Raw genomic sequence first — 22,125 nt, 5'->3', positions numbered from 1 at the left:
TGTATCTCTTGAACCATGATAGTTAGACAGTTGAAATTTTCACAGATGATGTATTGCTGTTGCCGCTATAACAACAAGTTCTTAAAAGTACGGAACCCTCGGTGGGCGAGTCCGACTCGCACTTGGTCGGTTTTATTGTTTTGTATATTTTTTTCTATTATTATTTATGTTCTTATGTACCTGTATTTACATTTATGTGGCAATAAAAAAAATCTTATTTATTATTTTATCTCGCCTCGCTTCACCTACGGAACAGAACCTTATATAGCAGGAAATATAAAAACAGTAAGACCTGCGCAGAACTCAGAAGTCAGAACTACAGAGCAAAGTTAAGTTGTTAAAAGGATTGTTCTACGTTCACAAATGAAATACTAAATAATATATTAACCTTTAATATTTGCTTAAGCGGTATGATTATAAAACAAGTGTATGATGTTTTGAAGAAGAGATTTGATGATGGGTAAGCACAGATCAGTTAATAACTGTATATGAAGCATTTAAGAAATTGCACATATTCGAGAAAATTTTATACCGCGGTGGCCGAGTGGTATCTGCCGCGAATACAGAGGACGCTGGTTTGATCCTAGCCCAGGGCACTGGAGGTCTACTTCCCGTTTTCGGATATATGACGACTCACCACCAACCACCGCTCGCGCTGCCTGGCTACGAGCGGCACGATCAAAATGTATAGAATTGAAGGAATCTGTTACTGACAGCGGCAGCTGCTTGCCGCCCCGCACGCCCATACAGGCTATAATATCACAAAAATGAGAAAAGCCTCTATGTATGGGCCAAAAACTTAAGATTACAATTTTTATGTGGACATAATAATCGGTCTCTAAAGGCGTATTTTACGCATTTTAAACGTCCTAAATTTTAACATTTGTATGATGAAAGTCTTTGACATAAAAATATTTTTTAAGAAAAAAAAATCGGCTTCAGTGATGGAGACCGGTGAAAGAAAGATTATTGTTGATTTTGGATTTCATACAATGAAATTAAAAAGACTGGTAAAATACCCGCAATAGAGTCTTCTTCTTCTTTAGCCCTTGTAGGCCTCCTTCATTTTATGCTACTCGTCACGGTTCTGTGCGACCTGGAGCCACTTCTTCCCCGCAGTCCTTTTGATGTCGTCGTCCCAACGCATCTGGGGTCTACTTTGAGGATGTTCCTCCCCCCATGGTCGCCACTCCAGTAGACGTTTGCTCCACGAATCGGTTTTTCGTGCTATATGACCGGCCAAATAGAGTATTCTACTATATTTAAAATAAATTATTTCATACCATGCATGAAATAATATTGAAAATGTATAAGTTTGCTTAAAAGAGTTGAGAAGTACCCTCAATTCCTCATGGAATCCATCATCAAAACTCAAGCTTGAAAAAAATGTACCTTGAAAACCGAACTGCTTCACAAACATGCAAAGAGAACAAATTGCCAAACTTGAACTGTGCGGCGGTGAAGAGTTCCATTCTGTTTATCATCAGCAGTTCCGCTTCATCAAATGTTACTTCCACAAACGTAAATGCTTGATTTGATGATGAAAATACTAACATCATTATATATATGCCTTTAACATTTGAGGAGTTCCCTCGATGCCTCATGTACCCCATCATCAGAATTCTAACTTGACAAAAAATTGTCTTAAAAATCTAATTTGCTTCACAAACACAGCGAAGAGGACAGCGAAATCGCTAAACGTGAACTATGCGTCGTTGAAGAGTTCCATTCTGATCATCATCAGCTGTTCCATTTCATCAAATGTCACTTTTTAAATGTAAATGCTTGATTTGTTGATGAAAATATGAAAATCACTATATGTATGCTCTTCACATTTGAAGAGTTCCCTCGATTCCTCATGGATCCCATCATCAGAACTGAGTTTTGACAAAAACGGGACAAATCTGTATATATGTAGATTCAAGCTAAAACATTATTTTTAAAATCGGTTCATAAATGACGGAGTTATGAAGTAACAAACATTAAAAAAAAGAGAAAAAAAATCCTACACACCGAATTGATAACCTCCTCCTTTTAAATATTGAAGTCGGTTAAAAACGAGCCTGTTTTGTTGATTTTTTTCAGTTACGTCAACACGCCTCTGGATTTCAAATATGTGGCTCAACTGCAATTCGTGCTGACGACCGTAGGCTCCTGGCCATATAAACAATTTGGACGAAATCGATTAGCGGCCATTTTGTCTACGTACAACGCCTTTCTAATACTCGTTAGCACCAATTTGTGCGTTTTGGACTTAATCTATATACGTGTGAATAGAGTAAAACTATCGTTCTTTGATTTGGGGCATAATATATTGTGTTTGATTTTTACTTTCTTGTATCTGGTAAGTAATAGATAATAATAAATTAATTAATATAGGGTATTCCTATGACTTAGTCCCAACACTACAGAGTGATTCTGGAAAAGTGAGCAAGTTCAATGAGTACGTCTAAATGAGTACTATTAATTTTCTTAGAAAAAAATTAAATAAGCGATAGGAAAATCTTAAAATTGTAACTTAGAGTAAGATGTCCTTAAACTACGTCCTAAAGAGAGGTATGGGCATTGTGAATGTCGTCTCGCTTTGTGTGGTAGGGCACAGCCAGTGAATGTCATTCCATATGTAGAGCAGAGCCCAACTGGGGAAGTACCTCCACCTTACAGAAGACCGCAGCCAAATAACACTAGACCCTACTCATAGTGTTGCGTTCCTGCCGGTGAGTAAGGTTGCCAGAGCTCAACGAGTCGGCAACGCTCATGTAACTCCTCTGGAGTTGCAGGCGTACATAGGCTACGGAGACTGCTTACCATCAGGCGGGCCGTATGCTTGTTTGCCACCGACGTAGTATAAAAAAAAATGTATAAGCTCCATTAGCTCACTGTGAGAATGGGTCGATATGTGTAAGATTGTCAAATATTTATTAATTTATTACCAAATATAATTTCAGCAAAGACTATTGACGGCAAGGACAAGTAAATATCAAGAGGTAATAAAGGATTATTTACTTGACTTTAACTTGTTTTACTTCAAGGGCCGGTCACCATACGCTGCAAAGGTAAAATATTAATAACTGTAGACTTATTTTATTACTTTATGCTTATATGCGCAGACAGCCAATGTTGGTTGCCCCCGTAAAGCGTCTTGCTAAGCTCAGGAATTCACTCAGTGTCATTGGGGCCAAGATCTACAACTTGGTTCCGCCTGCCATAAAGTCAGCGGAAAGTGATTCTGTGTTTACCAAGAAACTTAAAGCGCTGCTGATCGCACAGGCATGCTACAGCGTTGACGAGTTTCTTTGTGGAGTTCATAACTAACGCGTAAAAATAGTGTCATCTTAATGCTTGATTAATTATACGTATAAGATTTAGTTGTAAATGTTATAATTTGTAAATATTATTAGTTATTTAATCTTATTATGTAAATATTTAATGTAATCCTGACTTGTAAAACAACGATTTTACCAATAAATAAATCAATCAATCAATCAATCAATCAAATATATTTGCATGTGTTTGCCATCACGGAGCAATGGTGTTCCGGACATTTGGGAGGCCTGCGCGGAGCCGTAGAGAACACGTGGAAGTCCATTTGACACTTTAATGAAATGTATAGGGTACATTGAGCGGATGCTGCCATTGCCCGAGTTGTAGTACGTACGCATAGGCAGCACCCGCCAGGGTGTAAGGACTACTCAGAGTTGATGAAATCTAAAATGAACTAGGCTATTGGGTGAAAGCGATGAACTAAATTCTGAGCTATGGGATTGAAAACGGTATGTAATTTTTTTGCCTCGCCACCACAAGACGGGCCCCCATATAAAGCGACATCTAAGATGGCTCATGGGCAACACCGGAGGGCTGAGGGTAGAGAGGTCTACTATTAGCCTTCTCGCCGCTTATGTTTCCACATTATGTCGCAAGAGATGCACCCGCGAGGCTGCATCTCTTGCGACTTCACTCTAGACGGCCGACTAAGGCAAGGCAGAGCAGAAGGCCTACCGCGAACCACGTTCGACGTGTTGCATCCCTGTCACACTCACGTAAATTTACAAGTGTGACAGAGAGGCAACACGTTGAACGTGGTTCGCGGTAGGCCCTTAGAGCATATTGTCCCACCCACTTCGGGTAGCAGAACTCCCCGGGAGCATTCGGGTAAAGTAATGAATGCAGTTTTTTTTTAAATCGAAAGTGTTGTCCTTGAATACGGCTCGCATAGGTAAATAGGTTTCTATTTCAATCCACTAGGCGGGCCAATTTTTTTTATGCTGTCGTTTTTTTTTCGCCAGATTTTGATGAAATGTGGTAAGTTTGTTGAGCTACTAATTCCGGACTGAATAAACAGTAAATCCCAATGCGTGACATTTTTTTTCTGTACCTAGTTTTCGTAACTCAAAGGATTTTTTTATATATATAAGAAATACGGTCAAATTACGCTTATATTGTACAAAATATATAAGTCTATCTAGTGTATATCCCCTAAATACTAGATAGAGAATGTCAAAAACTGTCAAAATGTCATTTTTGTCAAAAACTGTCTAAATATCATTATTGGCAAAAACTGTCAAAATGTCATTTTTGGCAAAAACTGTCAAAATGTCATTTTGGTTGGTAAATTGTATCAAAATATATGACAAAAAAAGAAAAACGACTATAAATAAAAATACCCCATGAAGCACGCTTTGAATTTTGTCTGGAGTTTTTAATGTCACAGATTTATATTTTAGGTACAGGCGCAAACACATATTATATCAGGAATGTTCACGATCTACGTGATGTGGCAGATGGTCATAGGAGTGTCTCTGTTCATATTCATGCCGTGCTTCAACAATTATAACAGAGGCATGTTCAGTGAAAACCGGCCCCAAAACAGCACGTTCGAGCACTCTGTATACTATTATCTGCCTGATGCCGTTTATACTACTGAAGAGGGTGTGTTGTGTTTATTTTATACCACGTCAGTAGCAAACAAGCATACGGCCTGCCTGATGGTGAGCAGTTACTGTAGCCTATGGACGCCTGCAACACCAGAGGTATTACATGCACGTTGCCGACCCTTTAAAAACTTGTACACTCCTTTTTTGAAGAACCCCATACTGTAGCTCCTCGGGAAAACCTCGGCAGGAAGCTCATTCCACAGCCGAAGCGTTCGCGGGAGGAAATTCCTCTTAAACCGCACAGTACGCGACCATTTTGGGTTCCAGGGTGTGAGGATGAACACGCTGTCGACGGCGAGAGTGGTGCAGTGAATTTGGGATCGTACTAATTTGCCGTCGTAATGTTTCAAAAAATGCGAAATTTCCACATATATTTATTTATATATTTGGGGATATTCTTACAAAGATCGAACTAGCCCCGGTCCAAACTAAGCAAAGCTTGAACTATGGGTACTACGCGATGATATACATACGTCTGTTGATAAATACATATTTATAGACATTGAAAACTTCTGTGACTCAGAGACTATCTGTGTTCATCACACAAATAAATGCTCTTACCGGAATTCGAACCCAGGACCATCGACTTCATAGGCAGGGTCACTAGTGTCACTACCCACTAGGCCAGACCTGTCGTCAAATTCATCGTATGACAATATATATAAATGTATATGAATATGAATATATATTTCAGGTATAGCCATATATGATACAAAAAAAAATTATTTAAAAACAAATCGTTTATTTACCAAACCTTTTATTACAATTTGACATAACAGATTAAACTTAACATAAATTAGATTTTACAATTAAGCTAATATCTATCGGCCCCAAACTAGGCGCAGCCTGTATCTCGGGAACCGGGAGAATTGATGTTACTAAGAGATTTTAATTAAACTGTATCTGATGTAGCTTTTATTCAAAAAACCGCTTTTGAATAAAAACTCAAATATAAAATTAGTAGTAGTACAAAAAGTACATGCAAAAAAAACTACCAAAAAATACAATCAAAAAAGCTACAAACATAATGAATTATTATACAAATAAATTAAATAATCATTAGCGACACATTCTCCTTCAGTCTTGGAAATTTCGGGTAATAACTAACGAGTGAACTATTATTGTTAGACAAGAACTTGTCTCTTATCAATTAATTCTCAAACCAACAAATTCATTCATTCATTCAAAAGATAAAGATAAAGATAGTTTATTATTCACGTTGGCATATTACAATGCGCTTATGAACGTCAAATAAAGCTACACCGGCTCTAACCCGACACCTCTGACCCGAGAAGATTTAAATCCCCCCTCAATTGGAGGAGGGTATCCCAATATGGACCGGCAAGAAATTCAGCGGGACACATTTTTTCAAATACATCTTTTCGTTAGACAAACTGAAACGCGTAAGTACCGATATATCTAGATAATACAACTAATTTTAACATGTGCTTAGGTTACCTTTACTTTGGTAGGTCCGAGTTAGATTTTGTTAGAAATAGGTACAGGGTGGCCAAATAAGAAGTATACATTTTGTTTTTAAATTTTAACTGTATTAAGTTCAAAAATTATTAAGTATTGTTTTAAAAATATATTCTTCAGGGTTGGCAAATTCATGCGAAACATAATGTCTGACATATGTCCACCTCTAACAGCAGGCAAATGTAAGCCCTTATAATCCCAATGTTCAGCATCTATTCGAACATTTTTGGCATTATCTTAGTACATTTGTGTCGAATAGTCGGTTTTAACTGTTTAAATTTCATCAGCTCGTTAGCATAGACACGTTTTTTTTTAGATAGCCCTACAGAAATAAGTCAAGAGCTGCAAAATTTGGGGAAGTTGAGTGCCAATCACTGTCACTTTTTTTCAAAATTAATCGAGCAAACAACGTGTTTTAAACAACAGAAACATTTGAGATAAAATTGCTTGCTGCTAGTGGTAGACATTTGGCAGAAATTGTCTTCCGTATACAATTGCCAACCCTGAATAATATATTTATGAAAAAATATTTAATAAAATTTCCACTTAATGTAATTACAATTTAAAAACAAAGTGTATCATTCTTATTTGTCCACCCTGTATTGTTAATTTCTATTTGAAAAGAAACCAATACAAAACTGAAGAGTTTCTTGACGGTTCTTCTCCTTTACAGTGATCCAAACCTTCCGAACCGCTATTAACAATAAATACCTATAAATTTGACATGTTTTATTTTTATTTGAAGTGTTCCTTTTAAACTAGAGGTATGGGCATTGTGAATGTCATCTCGATTTGTGTGCCCAACTGGGGAAGTACCTCCACCTTACAGAAAACCGCAGCCAAATAACACTAGACCCTACTCATAGTGTTGTGTTCCTGCCGATGAGTAAGGTTGCCAAAGAGCTCAACGAGGGGGGCGGGTTTAGGGTCGGCAACGCGCATGTAACTCCTCAGGAGTTGCAGGCGTACATAGGCTACGGAGACTGCTTACCATCGGGCGGGCCGTATGCTTGTTTGCCACCGACGTAGTATATTAAAACAAAACAAAAAAACTTTACAGCAGAATGGTCTTGCCGTGTTTCTTACCGGTCCCATATTGGGATACCCTCTCACAATTTAGGAGGGATCTTCTCGGGTCAGAGGTGTAGGCTTAGAGCCGGTGTAGTTTTATTTGACGTTCATAAGCGCATTGTAATATGCCTGATTGGAAAATAAACTATCTTTATCTTATATCTTCATCAACCTCAATACCATAACATTACTTAGTGTATATTTGTTTGTTTTTTAGGATACTGGATATTATTCATCTTCAATATTCCAATTTCCTACGTCACCACAATTGGTCTTTGCGTTTTTGATCTCTTACTGATCTTGATAGTGTTCCAAATTTGGGGGCACCTGAGGATTCTGAAGCATAATTTGCAAAACATTCCACTGCCGGAAAACAGTATTATGTACTCAGTTGAAGAGAATAATAACATACGAATGTTATTAAAGGAGAATATATTACATCACAACATTATTATACAGTAAGTACGGCCAAATAACGTTGATTAAAGCTTATAGCTTTTTTTTTTTTTATTACAAAAAGGTAAGCATTTGACCACAATCTCACCTGATGAAAAGTGCCGATGTAGTCTAGGATGGAACATGCTTACCTAAAAGATGTCTATTCACTCTCGATTTAGAAAGGTCCAAGTTATAGTGGACTGGGAATAGATTTGCAGGAAGTGAATTCCACTCTTTAGCCGTTCGCATGATAAAGCTGGATGCGTAGCGTTTAGTGCGAATCAGTGGTAAAGTAACGACGTAAGGGTGAAACTCAAGTCCGCGTCTAGTCCCACGGTGGCAGAACGGAGATGGGGGGATAAGATTATGTAATCCCATCGCACACTCCCTGAAATGCATCCTGTAGAATACCGATAAACAGGCTACCTTTCTAGCTTAGCTTTAATCAACCTTAAGTATAGTTAAGGTACCTGTGCCACTACCATGAGCTGCAAAAGTCAATTCGTTTTACTTTACTACAGTTACATTTATTTATTGACAATAACAATATACATAATGGATATATACAGATGATTACTATAACTAGCTTATATCTAAAATAGGCCCTTGAGGCATTGTACCAAGGATGCTGGCGGCATTTCCTCGTTGTATCGCAATACTGATACGTTGTGCGAGGAAGCCGCCAGCTCTTCGGTCACCAGTTACGTCAACCAGAAAGTAGTAAACTGAATAAACGAGCCACATGTCACGTTATTCTGTTTCTTCGGTCTAATGTGACTAACTTCACACCAAACAAAACTGTCTCTGTCCCTATAACTATAGTAAAAACAGAATAAAAATTATATCGTAGAATTGAACGCCTGTAGCGGTTACATAGAGAACTAAAATCGTAAGTGTAAGGGCATTTATTATTCCTGATTCTGAAAAGGAAATTGCCCTTATCGCAAAGAGCCATACAATATCGATTCCATTTTTGATACAAGCTTTTATCGCTGATAGTACTTTTTTTCCACATGCAACTAATAATCATCGAGACAATTCTAAAAACCCCAAACACAATTAGGTTGCGTTGTTTTATCACAGAGTTCCTATGGCTACTCAATGTCTCCATCACCAGATCAGCTTTATGGTATCATAATATTGCATTCTCACACGACGACGACATGACGAAACCGGGAAGTGGGTCAAATATAACCTGTAAAATTTGTCCCATACATACTAACAGGGCATGTTAAATAAAATATAAAAGCTTGTAATTTTTTTTAACTAGCCTATGTTTGCCATTCTGTTCTATTTGGTGCTCTTTGTACCTACTCGTATTTCTGCAGCCGTGTTTTTGACTTTCCTGCTGGGTATGACTCTCCCCATGGTGGGCACGGTCTCCATTCTAGCAGCCTTTTGCACCATGAGTCGTCTTTACAGCGATGATCATTAGATTTTACAGCAATGGTTATTCGATTTAACCGACTAGATGGCGTTACTATAAATTTTGTTTTAAATTTTAAATCTAGACCCGCGGCAGCATGTCAAGCCAAATTCGAAAGAAGAGAACTGGTTACGCAGCGGCCGTGTGTTATATTACTCGAACCATTTGGAGCAACTTTTGAGCTCAAAATCTTTTTAACATAAACATATGAAATTGGGTTCTTTCATTATTTATTTGTCAACAGATTCGTGGACAGATGCTCCGACGCATTCAGTGAATATTTGTTCGCGTTCTACCTGTTCATGCAGTTTATCACCTGCATCTTACTGCTGGAAGTCACTACGTTCACCGCGGACTCGCTGGCGAAGTACGGCCCCCTAACCGTCGTCATGCATCAGCAGTTAATACAAGTGTCCATATTGTTCGAGATGTTGAACACCAAGGTATGTATATTTAATTTATTTTCATCACAAGCGTAAAGGCTCTCTTTATTCTTCAAAAACGGATGTGAAACATCCCAGAAGGGTGACAAAGTAACTTGATGTCAATTTTCAGTTGTTTCCTCATCTCCCACTCACTTCGAACACTCGCTTGTGGTTCAATTATGAAATCTTTCGCTTGCTCGTGTGTTAATATTAACACGAGGAATTAAACAGCAACTTTGCCCCCTTGTAAAACAAAGAACTATTATAAATTGAAACAACATATTTAATTTACAATATACATAATGGATATGTACCTACAGTGGTGTTACTATAGGTATAACTACCGTAAATCTAAAATAGGCCCTTGAGGCATTGTACCAAAGATGCTGGCGGCATTTCTCGTTCTATTGCAATGCTGATACGTTGTGCGAGGAAGCCGCGAGCTCTTGGGTCACCAGGTACAGATTTCTGCAAAAAACTTGCTCTCCCTGGGACCCCATGGTCCTAGAGTTTCAACGCCGAATAGTACAAAATGGTACTATCTACCGAGTCTCTTATATTAATTACGTTTCAAAATTTCGGCGCTTTCCGCCGCTCCATCCGCTTTTACATTGGCCCGTTGGAGGTGTATTGGTGCCAGTGTGCCAAATGAAATAGATGTCATAATTATAGGTACTAAAGAAAAAGTTAACAAAGTATCTTCAGCTTTTTTTTATACTACGTCGGTGGCAAACAAGCATTTTATTTATTTATTTATTTAATCTTTATTGCACAAAAGAAAACAATCTTATAGTACAAAAGGCGGACTTAATGCCACGAGGCATTCTCTACCAGTTAACCTTAAGGCTAAGCAGAGAGATTGAGAGCGGTGCTACAATTACAATAGCAAAACAAATCAAGCAAAAATACATAAAATAACATATACATACAAACATAATACACACATACATATATAAATAAATATTCGGCCTGCCTGATGGTAAGCAGTATCCGTAGCCTATGTACGCCTGCAACTCCAGAGGAGTTACATGCGCGTTGCCGACCCTAACCCCCTCCTACCCTCGTTGAGCTCTGGCAACCCCTTCGCTAAGCTATCGAGGTTACCGCCTTTAGGCTACCCCATCACAATTTCTCGACTATATGGCAACTTAGAAAGACGAAGGCGTCTTTGACCAACTCTAACTATTATTTCATTAATTTAATTAAATAACTATTATTTTGTATCCTCAGAGTGAGCAGCTGATCGACGCTGTATACGCCATCCCGTGGGAGCATATGGACACGAAGAACAGGAGAACTGTGTTGTTTTTCCTGCACAGGATTCAGACCCCAGTCAGTCTGAAGGCCGCCAAGGTCGTACCTGTGGGAGTCAACACTATGTCTGCAGTAAGCATATTTATTTATATTTAAATATCTTCTTCTTTCCATCCTGTTACCCCGTGCTGGGGCGTAAGGCTCTAACTATTTTCTTCCACTGGCTCCGGTCCTGGGCTGCTTGGGTAAACTCCTTCTACCCCATCTCCAATACATCCAAATCTTGCTCCACGGAATGGCGTCAAGTAAATTAAGGGCGACCATGTATGTAAGTATGTATGTATGTATGTATGTATAAACTCTTTATCGTACAAAATACAAAATATAAATATGGCACAGGATAAGCAGTACAAAGGCGAACTTATCCCTTTAAGGGATTTCTTCCAGTTAACCTTTGAGTAGATGAGAGTTGATGAAGAATGGTAGACAAATATAGCACTGAGTACAATAGACTAGAGGAAAGTCAATAAAATTATAAAAAAGGGCGAAAATAAATAAAATTAAATAAAAAAATAGAAGTAATAGTATATCAAATATATAATAATACCTATATTATATACAATAATTATATATTTATAGTCACAAATAAGTTAAATCAGGTCAGATAGCCACGGCTTCTTTAACTGCCCCTTAAGCGATGCTACGGACCGCGATTGCCTTAAGAGGCCTTATTCCTACAGACGAGCGTATTTTGTAAAATGCTTCCTTTTTCATTCAAGATTACGACGTAACTATTAGTATTTATTCAAAAACTGATAACGTACTTAAATAATCGTTTCCTAAACTAGGGGCTTCAACAGTTCAAATTTTCATTTTCTCTTTTAAACCTCTTTTTTAATGAACGTTTTTGGGAGTCTTTTTCAAATTTTGCAGTGAGATGTGGCGTTTCGGTTCTCAATTTTGCTATAAACAAGAATCATTTGGTACATGAATGACTACAATTTGATTCAACATATCTCGTACGAGGGGCTGGAATGATTAACAATCGAAGATTCATTTGAAAAAACTGATAAAATACCTTCCGAGTTTTCTTCATTTTTTTGGCGAAAACAGGGTTTTATTATATCTACAACTCATTCCAAAGCTGAACCGCTCGTACCGCAAAATATTTACCATGCGCACGAGATTTGTGTTGAGGTGTTGCTAGTGCAAGATTGACACTCGATCGAAGGCGATGGCCACTACCGTCTGCCATAAATCTTAAATTTTCCGGGTATATACTGTAGGACAGCGAGCTGCAGTAAAACACTCAAGACACTTTAACAACTTTTATTCACTTAATATCAACCATTGAAAACTGTTAACGGTACATGGATATCAATTAACTTGCAGATACTGTCTTAGTAATCGAACGTCGGTTCACGTCAACGCATACTGCCTCATTGTGAGAACCCCGCCGGCCGACGTTGGTGGACGGTGCATAAAACTATGGCGCCACTGTGACAGTATGTGTTGGCGGGGACTTAAATCTTCATAACAGTTTAACTTCTTAATTCTAAATTATGAACATTATAACGTTACCATATTCATGACAAATCATAATTTAATTAAAATAGTATTTACGTACGGAATTCAGTGTTGGACATCAATGAATTATATCATAAAATGTCCATAATTCTAACAATTCGGCCATCCGCAACATGTACACGTCCCGTGTACAAGCACAAAATCATTACTGTAAGGATCTCATACTACAAAAAGTTAATATCCCGACTTTACTCCAGCCTGATTTTAAGCCACCACAATATGTAAAATTTACATAACACGTATCGCTTCTATCTAAAAATCATAAATAGGTACATTAGAACAAAAGACATCTGAACTTATAAATGCGGTACAAGTCTCTTCTATCTTGAAACCGCAGCAAACTTATCTAACCAAGAAATCAGTGGTACAAGTCGCTACTACCTTGAAACCACCTCAATCATGGCGCAGTCCAAGTCTCGTCTACCTTGAGCCTGCCCCTACTGACTCTATATAATACTTTTAAATGCGGTACAAGTCGCTTCTATCTTGAAACCGCAACAAACTTATCTAACCACAAAATCAGTGGTACAAGTCGCTACTACCTTGAAACCACCTCAATCATGGCGCAGTCCAAGTCTCGTCTACCTTGAGCCTGCCACATACTTTACAACTAGTGACGGTTCAAGTCGCTTCTACCTTGAGCCCGCCACATATATTACAACCAATGACAGTTCAAGTCGCTTCTACCTTGAGCCTGTCAGTCTCTTTATTTGATATCATAACACATTTATAACCATCTTACGACAAGGCATAACAACATGATTTCATACAAAGTCAACCACTAGATCATACTTTTAGCTACAGATCATTACATTCAAGTTATTACTTAAATGACAAGTCAACGCCTGGATACAACAGCACACAAAATAAGAGTTCACACAGAACATGTTATAAAAATAGAAATGACAAATTTAGGAAACACCTAATACGATCAGAGATACAATAGAACTGAAACACATTTGATAAGCAAAACAAAGGTATTACTCACCAGTATTATTTTGTTATTAATCTATGTCAACATTATTATACATTATTATTGTATGTCTGGAACTTGCTACGTGAAATACGATTCGTTATCTTAAGTTGTCCGCTTAGACACACCAAAGATACAATTTATATAAGTTTAACAGTTCTAACAAATCTAGAAACATTGAAACTTATATCACTGTAAGCCAACGAAAATGTGTGTTTGAGTTCTTCAGGCCCGAAATGAACTCATTGTCTTTTATTTTTTAAATTTTTTTTTTTATAATACCATACCGACAAGTCGCCATATTTCCCATAACTGTCATACATGCTACATACGCTGATCTCGATTCCGTTACCATAATATTAATACTTTCTATCTCCGAATCAGGGCTTTGTATAGTGCAACTTAACCAGTCAGGGTACACATATTATAACGTTACTACTACTATGTATATGTGACGTTATCAGTCAAAAGGTACCACATTGTCGGTTTTCGATTAGGTTGATTTAATATTGAAGTTTCATGGAAATAGCGTTTTAATGACAACCGAAAATAAGCAGCAGTTTGGTTGGAAACGCCACATATACTAACTTTGTGGGAATACCGCTAGGTGATGGATTTCTGCTAAACGCGCAGCCATTCTAAGTTTACTTCCTCAATCAGTAGCTGCTCAGCTCTGTAGCCGTACTTAAAAAGATCCACCGCCCAGCGACTCTCGGTACTACGTCGCGTTTGAAAAGGTCTCCCCCAGAGAATTGAAAACTTACACAACCAGTAAATATTCTCAATTCTTTGTAACTAATATTTGGAGCCCATAAGACTTTATGCATGTCTGTACGACAACTGCAAAGTTTCTCACAAAACGTCAAATAAACTACAAAACCCTACAAACTGCCTAATACAGTGTGAATTGTGAGGTTAAGGTAAATCATGTACCCCCTAAACTGCCTATATTTCACAAGCACCCTCTAAGTTAATTCAAATCCAAGATATTCTACACTTCTATTGGAAAAGTAACAGAGTGTTTAACTGTCAGTACCGTTTTTATGATAATTTTAAAACCGATCCTAAATAAGATTGTTATAAATCGGCATTAACATATTACGCATATAAGCTAATTACTATCAATTTATGGTGACATAACATTGACAAGGCACTACCCCTGTTTATATGATTTGCCAAACACTTAGACCTTACGCAGGAAAGTCAAGCACGCGTTAGTGCCCAAACTCAAATTTATCGTTGGGCATCGCCAAATTCCCTCTCGATTAATTACTTATTAATTTCAGTAGAGTCCTATAATTTGTACCACGCCTATAATCATTACCAGTCTTCCTAACGAACGCTATATAAGTCACAGGGAGATGTCGAAAGCTGGATTACATCACAATCTACCAAAAATTGTAGATTAACTATGGAAGGTTTGCGTAGATAGGTAAATCTAGTACCATATGGTAGTTTAATGGTCAAGTAAATGTATCGTTAACTAAATATTCTGCAACAAAGGTTCGCGACGGCTGGACTACATTAACGCACATAAATTTATTTAGCTTATTATTACCAGGCTTGGCCTCTTTTGCGCTCTGCGCCTCTTCAGACCTGGTCAGCGACGATCCTTTACCTCAGTTGCTATAGATAAATATAATTATATATCCATGTGTATATACTGCTCGCGCCTTGGTTAAAACGCTTAATACCATCGAAGTTAAACTTATCCCGTATACTTTGGTTTGTGTTATAATCAATAGTCAACCCATCAAATCTCGTAATAGACGCATAAATTTACTGAATCCTACTATCTACATAATTTTCGAACTACTAGTCAGAAATAACTCCTATCTGGATATCTCTAATTACTGTTTATTATTCCTTTGTACCACGACATTGGTAGTTGTATAAGTAATTCTACCTTGATCGATGTCTCTACGCGCTACCGAAGTCAAGAAAACACTCGCAAGCCATTTTTATTAACGAATATTATTAAATAATTATTGATAAATATTAATGCTCGCTTAAGCATATTAGGTAGCTATGTTAGTATATTGTATCCAAAGTTCGCTACTTTAGATCAGACACTCCTACATACATACTCGGTTATGATGGTTTGCTAGTACTGTCAATGTTATTAATGTTATTTTTCTGACAATTTTCGGTGGGGTGCCCATGACGCATACATGTACTACATTTTATTACAGGTTTAGGACACTGGGATTTATAATGACCGTCTTGTAAACAGTTAAAGCACTTTATCGGTTTATCACTACTATTAGCTGTGCTCTTATTACCTAAATCTGATTTAATTTCGGTCTTAGCGCTGACCTTTTGATTAACATACGAACTATTCTTGGCGCTCTTTAAGAAAGGTAATAACTGATCCGGACTATCGAAACGAGCCGCTTCAGCTCCTAGGCGGACACTACGGTCATCTATTGGGAGCGTGCACGACTGTCACGCAACCTAGTGTCCGCAAGTCTAGGGGAAAACGTCAATTCACTACATCTTATAAAACTACTCCAAAACTAAAAACTACTGAACGGATTTTCATACGAATTTCATCTATCAATAGAGTGATTCTTGAGGAAGGCTTAAGTATATAACTTGTTAAGGTTTTGTGTAAATTGTTTGAAAGATAACGATGTTGTTGGAAAAAATCACGCTGGCTAGGAGCTTTAATCGAAAACGCTGCCTAATCCGTTTGAGCTATATCTAACAACACAATGTATGGTGGGGTTGTTTCTCATTCATAGGTCTACAAAAAAGTCCGCGATGTTAAATGTCTATCTTTTAAGGATAACTTACTATACATATTCGTAACTTCTAGAAAAAGATCACGTAATATGTGGCATTTGCAAAGCTATTTACATGGATACATTATTAACAATTATTAAAATAAATACGTTAGTTATATTAAGCATTTCATACAGATTACCTTGGTCCCTTACACCATACAATTTAAATGAATATTTCAGGAGTAATCGTAACTCGAAGTTTCATTTCGAGCCATATAATTGTACGAAATGTTAAAGACTCTATCCGCAGTTAGTTCAAATTTTTACCACCTTATGCGCTGGGATCGCTTTCTTACCCCCACCATGCACTTCGCACGGTCCCAATCCCGAACACTAAACAATCAACGGCTTTCTTGCCAGTAATACCGCAACGGTTTAGCAACATTATCTTATCATAAAAATATTGTTCTAACGAATCACTAAACCTAGCACGTTTGGCAAGCATTGTCGTAAGTAATTGTCCATGATTATCATTGCTAGAAAATTCTGGCCAGGAAAACATAACAGTTGAGAGGCCAGCGTACCATTTTTGAGCTAGACCTTTAAGTTTTGGTAACGCAAAGTGAACGGTTTGACGATCGTTCCAGTTATATATAACTGCGCATTCGTTCACTTTGTGTATCCACATCGCGATCGTTTGTTCCTTACAAGATGGATCAAATTCCGGTATTGTGTTTTGATTTGACAATTTTCCATTAGAACCCTTATCACTAATGGTACGCAAAGCCTCAACCAGCTGTAACATGGTAACATTATTACTGGGAACAGAGTGGGTATTCAGAGACTCACGTACAAGTCCATGATCGTGTCGCCTTCCCTGTGGTGAGGCCGTCACGGTTGCAGCCCTGCTGTGAGACCGTCGTCTCTCACTGCGCCGCCGCTGACCGCACGAGCGAGACCTGCTTGGACGACCGCGCCCCCGATGGCTGCTCCGCCTGCTGCGCGCCCGGCGCCTGTCGCTGCGAGACCGACGTCTGCTAGCGCGCTCCCGTGCCCGCTGACTGCTCCGGCTGCGCGGCTACCGCGTGCCGCCACGTGGACTTCGCGATCGGTTGCTCCGACTGCGCCTGCGACGACCACCTCGTCCGTCAGCGTGCCTGGTCCTGCTGCGTGACCGGTGCTGACTAGAAGGTGGCGTCGTCAGTACATGCGACCTTCTCTGATCGCCCTCCATTTCCTGAAATGTAAATTTCTAACGCAAATCTCTGTCTTCAAATTAACGCAAATATGAGGGTAGAATGAAGCAATCATCAAAAGATACTGCATGATATTAAACTTAAACAGCATGACCTGGTACTTTTATTTATACTTTCCCCAAATATATGCACCCCATCAAAATATGATTTTGTAACTCAAAACATCAGCTTAGCATAAATAATATCATTAGTGTACAGTCAGGCAGTAATAGAAAGTATTTAGCAAAGTACCATCGATATCATTTTAATACATAGGTATTTACAGTAACCGCAACTTCAGTAATCATCTCCAAATACACCATTTCTATTTTTAATGAACCTTGACGTTTGATACGTATTTAATTTGTTGTATCAGTATTTAATATTAACCAAAATGAATATAACGAAATATGAAGAAAAAAACACCTTCCACCTTCAGCACCTTTACCAAACACCTTCGAATACTTAATATCCTATGTGCACAGTAAGCAATGCTATTATTTATTATTATATTACATTTTATCTCTTTTGTTTATCATAGCCGTAGCAGTTTTGTGCATTTAAGCCCGTATTAAGCATTTACCTTGGCTACTAATTTAATAGCTTCCTTACGCATGAACACCACTGAACACAATTTACGAAAACGAGCAATAATAGTAAAATCAGATCGATACTTACGTTTTTATTATTTGTTCAAACCACTGGTTCGATTCAAGGAGTTGATACTTACAATTCCTTTACATCCCTTACTTCTGAATTTGTAGGACAGCGAGCTGCAGTAAAACACTCAAGACACTTTAACAACTTTTATTCACTTAATATCAACCATTGAAAACTGTTAACGGTACATGGATATCAATTAACTTGCAGATACTGTCTTAGTAATCGAACGTCGGTTCACGTCAACGCATACTGCCTCATTGTGAGAACCCCGCCGGCCGACGTTGGTGGACGGTGCATAAAACTATGGCGCCACTGTGACAGTATGTGTTGGCGGGGACTTAAATCTTCATAACAGTTTAACTTCTTAATTCTAAATTATGAACATTATAACGTTACCATATTCATGACAAATCATAATTTAATTAAAATAGTATTTACGTACGGAATTCAGTGTTGGACATCAATGAATTATATCATAAAATGTCCATAATTCTAACAATACACCGTGTTTTTATTGAATTGCGTTAACTCCGGGGTTTCGGTAAGTACGTTTAAGGAAACTAAATGGCATAGTTAATTTTCAAAAAAAAAAATTTTTTTTGTTTTTTTTTACTATTTTTATTTTTATAAAAAGTAACTAAATGTTGCATATAGCGTTGTTGTAACACGGGCATTACATTGAACTCAACCAAACAATTGAAAACTGTGATATATCAATGTCATTTCTAACATCGATCGTCCGAGATAGTACGTACGTTAGTAGCAAATGTATGAACTCGCACTAAACACTAATCAATAAGTAAACAGGCCCTAAGGCAAGTGTACACGCTCGTAAGGGCCTTATAATATAAAAAAAATATTATTGATTATCTCCTAAATGGAGTTAATTAGAATATCGGTGTCTTTGAGAAAGTTACTTAATTAAAGCTCAGGAATGCACCCTCGAAATTAACGCAAATAAAAAAAAACACGGTGTATATTTATGAAGTGTATGTTTTTGTTTGCCTTCGCCATGTTGCGGGTTTTCAGTGGTACTAATTTATTTTACCGGCAAGGAGACTCTGACAACAGGTGTTGAAATTCATCGAATGTCACTGATGTAAAAGAGTAGGAAAGATTTCTCAATGGGTTGTCGTTGAGATTCAAGATGGTGAAGACGTCTCGAGAAAATATTTTTTTGTTTTGCTCATTTATGTTGTTCAAAGTGTAGTATTGATAGCTTATTATGCAGTGAACTATCGTGGAAGTGTGCAGCTAATGAAAAACTGATCTTGAAACGCGTTTAACCATGTTTTAATCAACATCCGGCAATCCATCGTGGCTTTTAGTAAAGTCCAGCTATCTCTTTACTAAAACAACTACCGAACAACGTCATGCTCTACGAGCACACTTAAAACTTACAATGCAACTTGACATTCGCAAAATCATCATAGATTTGATGGAAGCCATATTTTAAAAGAAGAAGAAGATTTCTCAATTATGAACGATTTTAATTCATTTTTAATACTATAAAACATTTACCTTAGGCTGGCTATAAATGCGCTGGTGGCCTAGCGGTAAGAGCGTGCGACTTGCAATCCGGAGGTCGCGGGTTCAAACCCCGGCTCGTACCAATGAGTTTTTCGGAACTTATGTACGAAATATCATTTGATATTTACCAGTCGCTTTTCGGTGAAGGAAAACATCGTGAGGAAACCGGACTAATCCCAACAAGGTCTAGTTTACCCTCTGGGTTGGAAGGGCAGATGGCAGTCGCTTTCGTAAAAATTAGTGCCTACGCCAAATCTTGGGATTAGTTGTCAAGCGGACCCCAGGCTCCCATGAGCCGTGGAAAAATGCCGGGACAACGCGAGGAAGAAGAAGAAGAAGAAGAAAACATTAACCTTAGGACCCGGGTATGTCTTTAAACTACATCAAAAAGAGAGGCGCTGGGCGCTGCGGATGTCATCTCGCTTTGTGTGGTAGGGCACAGCACAGCGGATGTCATTCCAGATCTAGAGCAGAGCCCAACTGGGGAAGTACCTCCACCTTACATAAAACCGCAGCCAAATAACACTACACCCTACTATTTCTTGACTTTCAATAAACAATTTAGGTTAACGTATTGTTATTTATGGAATGAGCAGTTAAATATCAGAATGGAAATTGTACAACAAATCCATTTCAACCAAATTTTAATCAATTATCGTAAAAAAATGAAAAAAAAAACGTAGAAAACGTACTACGAACTTAAAATGCTCTAGTGCAAAAACGTATCATTTTCTGCACTCAACATAGAACAACAACATCCCACTTTTAGAGCATGAGAAATTAAAGCTAATAATAATAATAACTCTATCAACTCCGTTGCTATCGCTGGTGTGATCGGCCTTCGCATGGATCAGTTTCGCCCCCCGCTGATAGTAAGATTCCTACTGATCTGGAGATCGATACGATAACAATTCGACTCGCTGGCTCCACAGAAAACCAGCGCCGTTGACAACGCTTAGTAGTGCCAACTGCAATGATGAGTGGAGACCATTTCAGCCTCACATCCTTATCTGTTCTGAATTATTCAACTTTCACTGTTTCTTTTTTAATTCTTGTTGTTGTTAATGTATTATCTTCTTTGTAATAATTGATGTGTTGTCTGAATAAAATATTATTCTATTCTATATTATTCAATTTATTGTGATTGGTGCGCAACTCACGCAAGATTTTTCACTTCATTTCGTATGCACCAAATCAATGTGAGCGATCCTCAAGATGGTATCCAAATTAGATCAGGTTTAATTCGTATATTTTTGTTTCAGATACTGAAGACCACGTTCTCGTACTACATGATGCTGAAGGCTTTAGCTGGGGAGCGATAAATCTGATGGGACTGAGCGAAATTCAATAACAATAAAATAAAATAAATAAATAAATATTATAGGACATTATTACACAAATTGACTAAGTCCCACAGTAAGCTCAATAAGGCTTGTGTTGAGGGTACTTAGACAACGATATATACACGGTGCTCACGAGGAACCCGAAAGATTTTAACCACACACTTCTGAGGCCAAAAGAAAGAAAAAATGTTATACGAGTTTCAGTAAATTTCGCCAAATTTTTTTTTTTTTCATTTTGAACGTATTTGTACATAAAAAGTTAATGTTATGGTGAAACTGGCACTGAAAATAATTTTTTGCGATTTTTTTTTTGTAAATACTAGTTCTTGCAAAGGTCGAAATCCAGAAAAGTTTATATGACATTTTAGTCTCTAAATGTGATCAGTAATACACTGTCAAAATCTTTCGGTTTCCTCATGTAGCACCGTGTATAATATATATAAATATTTATAAACACTTAAATACATAGAAAACACTCATGACTCAGGAACAAATATCCATGCTCACCACACGAATAAATGCCCTTACCAGGATTTGAACCCGGGACCATCGGCTTCGTAGGCAGAGTCACTACCCACTAGGCCAGACTAGTCATCAACAAAACAATTCAATAAAAAAAATTCAAACCATGCCATTGTGTTATACAATTTCATAATCCTGTGTTAGTCAAACGGATAATGGCTCCTCTATACGATGGCCCAGCGCTGGACCAGCGAAATCGCCTTACGATGGTTATGGCTCCTCTACACGATGGCCCAGCACTGGAGTAGTGAGATGGCCTCGCGATGGTTGAGAGCACGCACTATGGAATGGGCCACGCCATAGATTAGTGTATATTATTACTGTAAGTATGTACCATCGCTGGCCCACTACCTTTGAAATGAAAAATCGACACCGTGGCTATCCCATCGCCATCCCGCTGCGCCATAAACCATCCAACACTACTACCCTCTCTACGAGCTGGCTTATCTTAGTAGGCCAGTATGATGGCCCATCGTGTAGAGGAGCCATAGTATACTAGGGGCTCTGTGAGCTATAGAC

The 22,125-nt window shown here is 38.0% G+C and overlaps 1 protein-coding gene across 1 annotated transcript; it reads left to right on the top strand.

Annotated features, from left to right (window-relative positions):
* Positions 1–21,092, top strand: LOC133531823 (putative odorant receptor 59c). The gene is made up of 8 exons (XM_061870215.1): positions 1–460; positions 2,086–2,344; positions 2,949–3,056; positions 4,725–4,929; positions 7,702–7,942; positions 9,593–9,791; positions 11,004–11,159; positions 21,004–21,092. The coding sequence occupies exons 1-8, from the start codon at positions 411–413 to the stop codon at positions 21,061–21,063; spliced, it is 1,278 nt and encodes a 425-aa protein (XP_061726199.1). The 5' UTR covers positions 1–410; the 3' UTR covers positions 21,064–21,092.
* The last annotated feature ends 1,033 nt before the right edge of the window (positions 21,093–22,125 follow it).

This window comes from Cydia pomonella, chromosome 26, assembly GCF_033807575.1.
Source record: "Cydia pomonella isolate Wapato2018A chromosome 26, ilCydPomo1, whole genome shotgun sequence".
NCBI lineage: Eukaryota > Metazoa > Arthropoda > Insecta > Lepidoptera > Tortricidae > Cydia > Cydia pomonella.
This window is presented reverse-complemented; position numbering and strand designations above follow the sequence as displayed.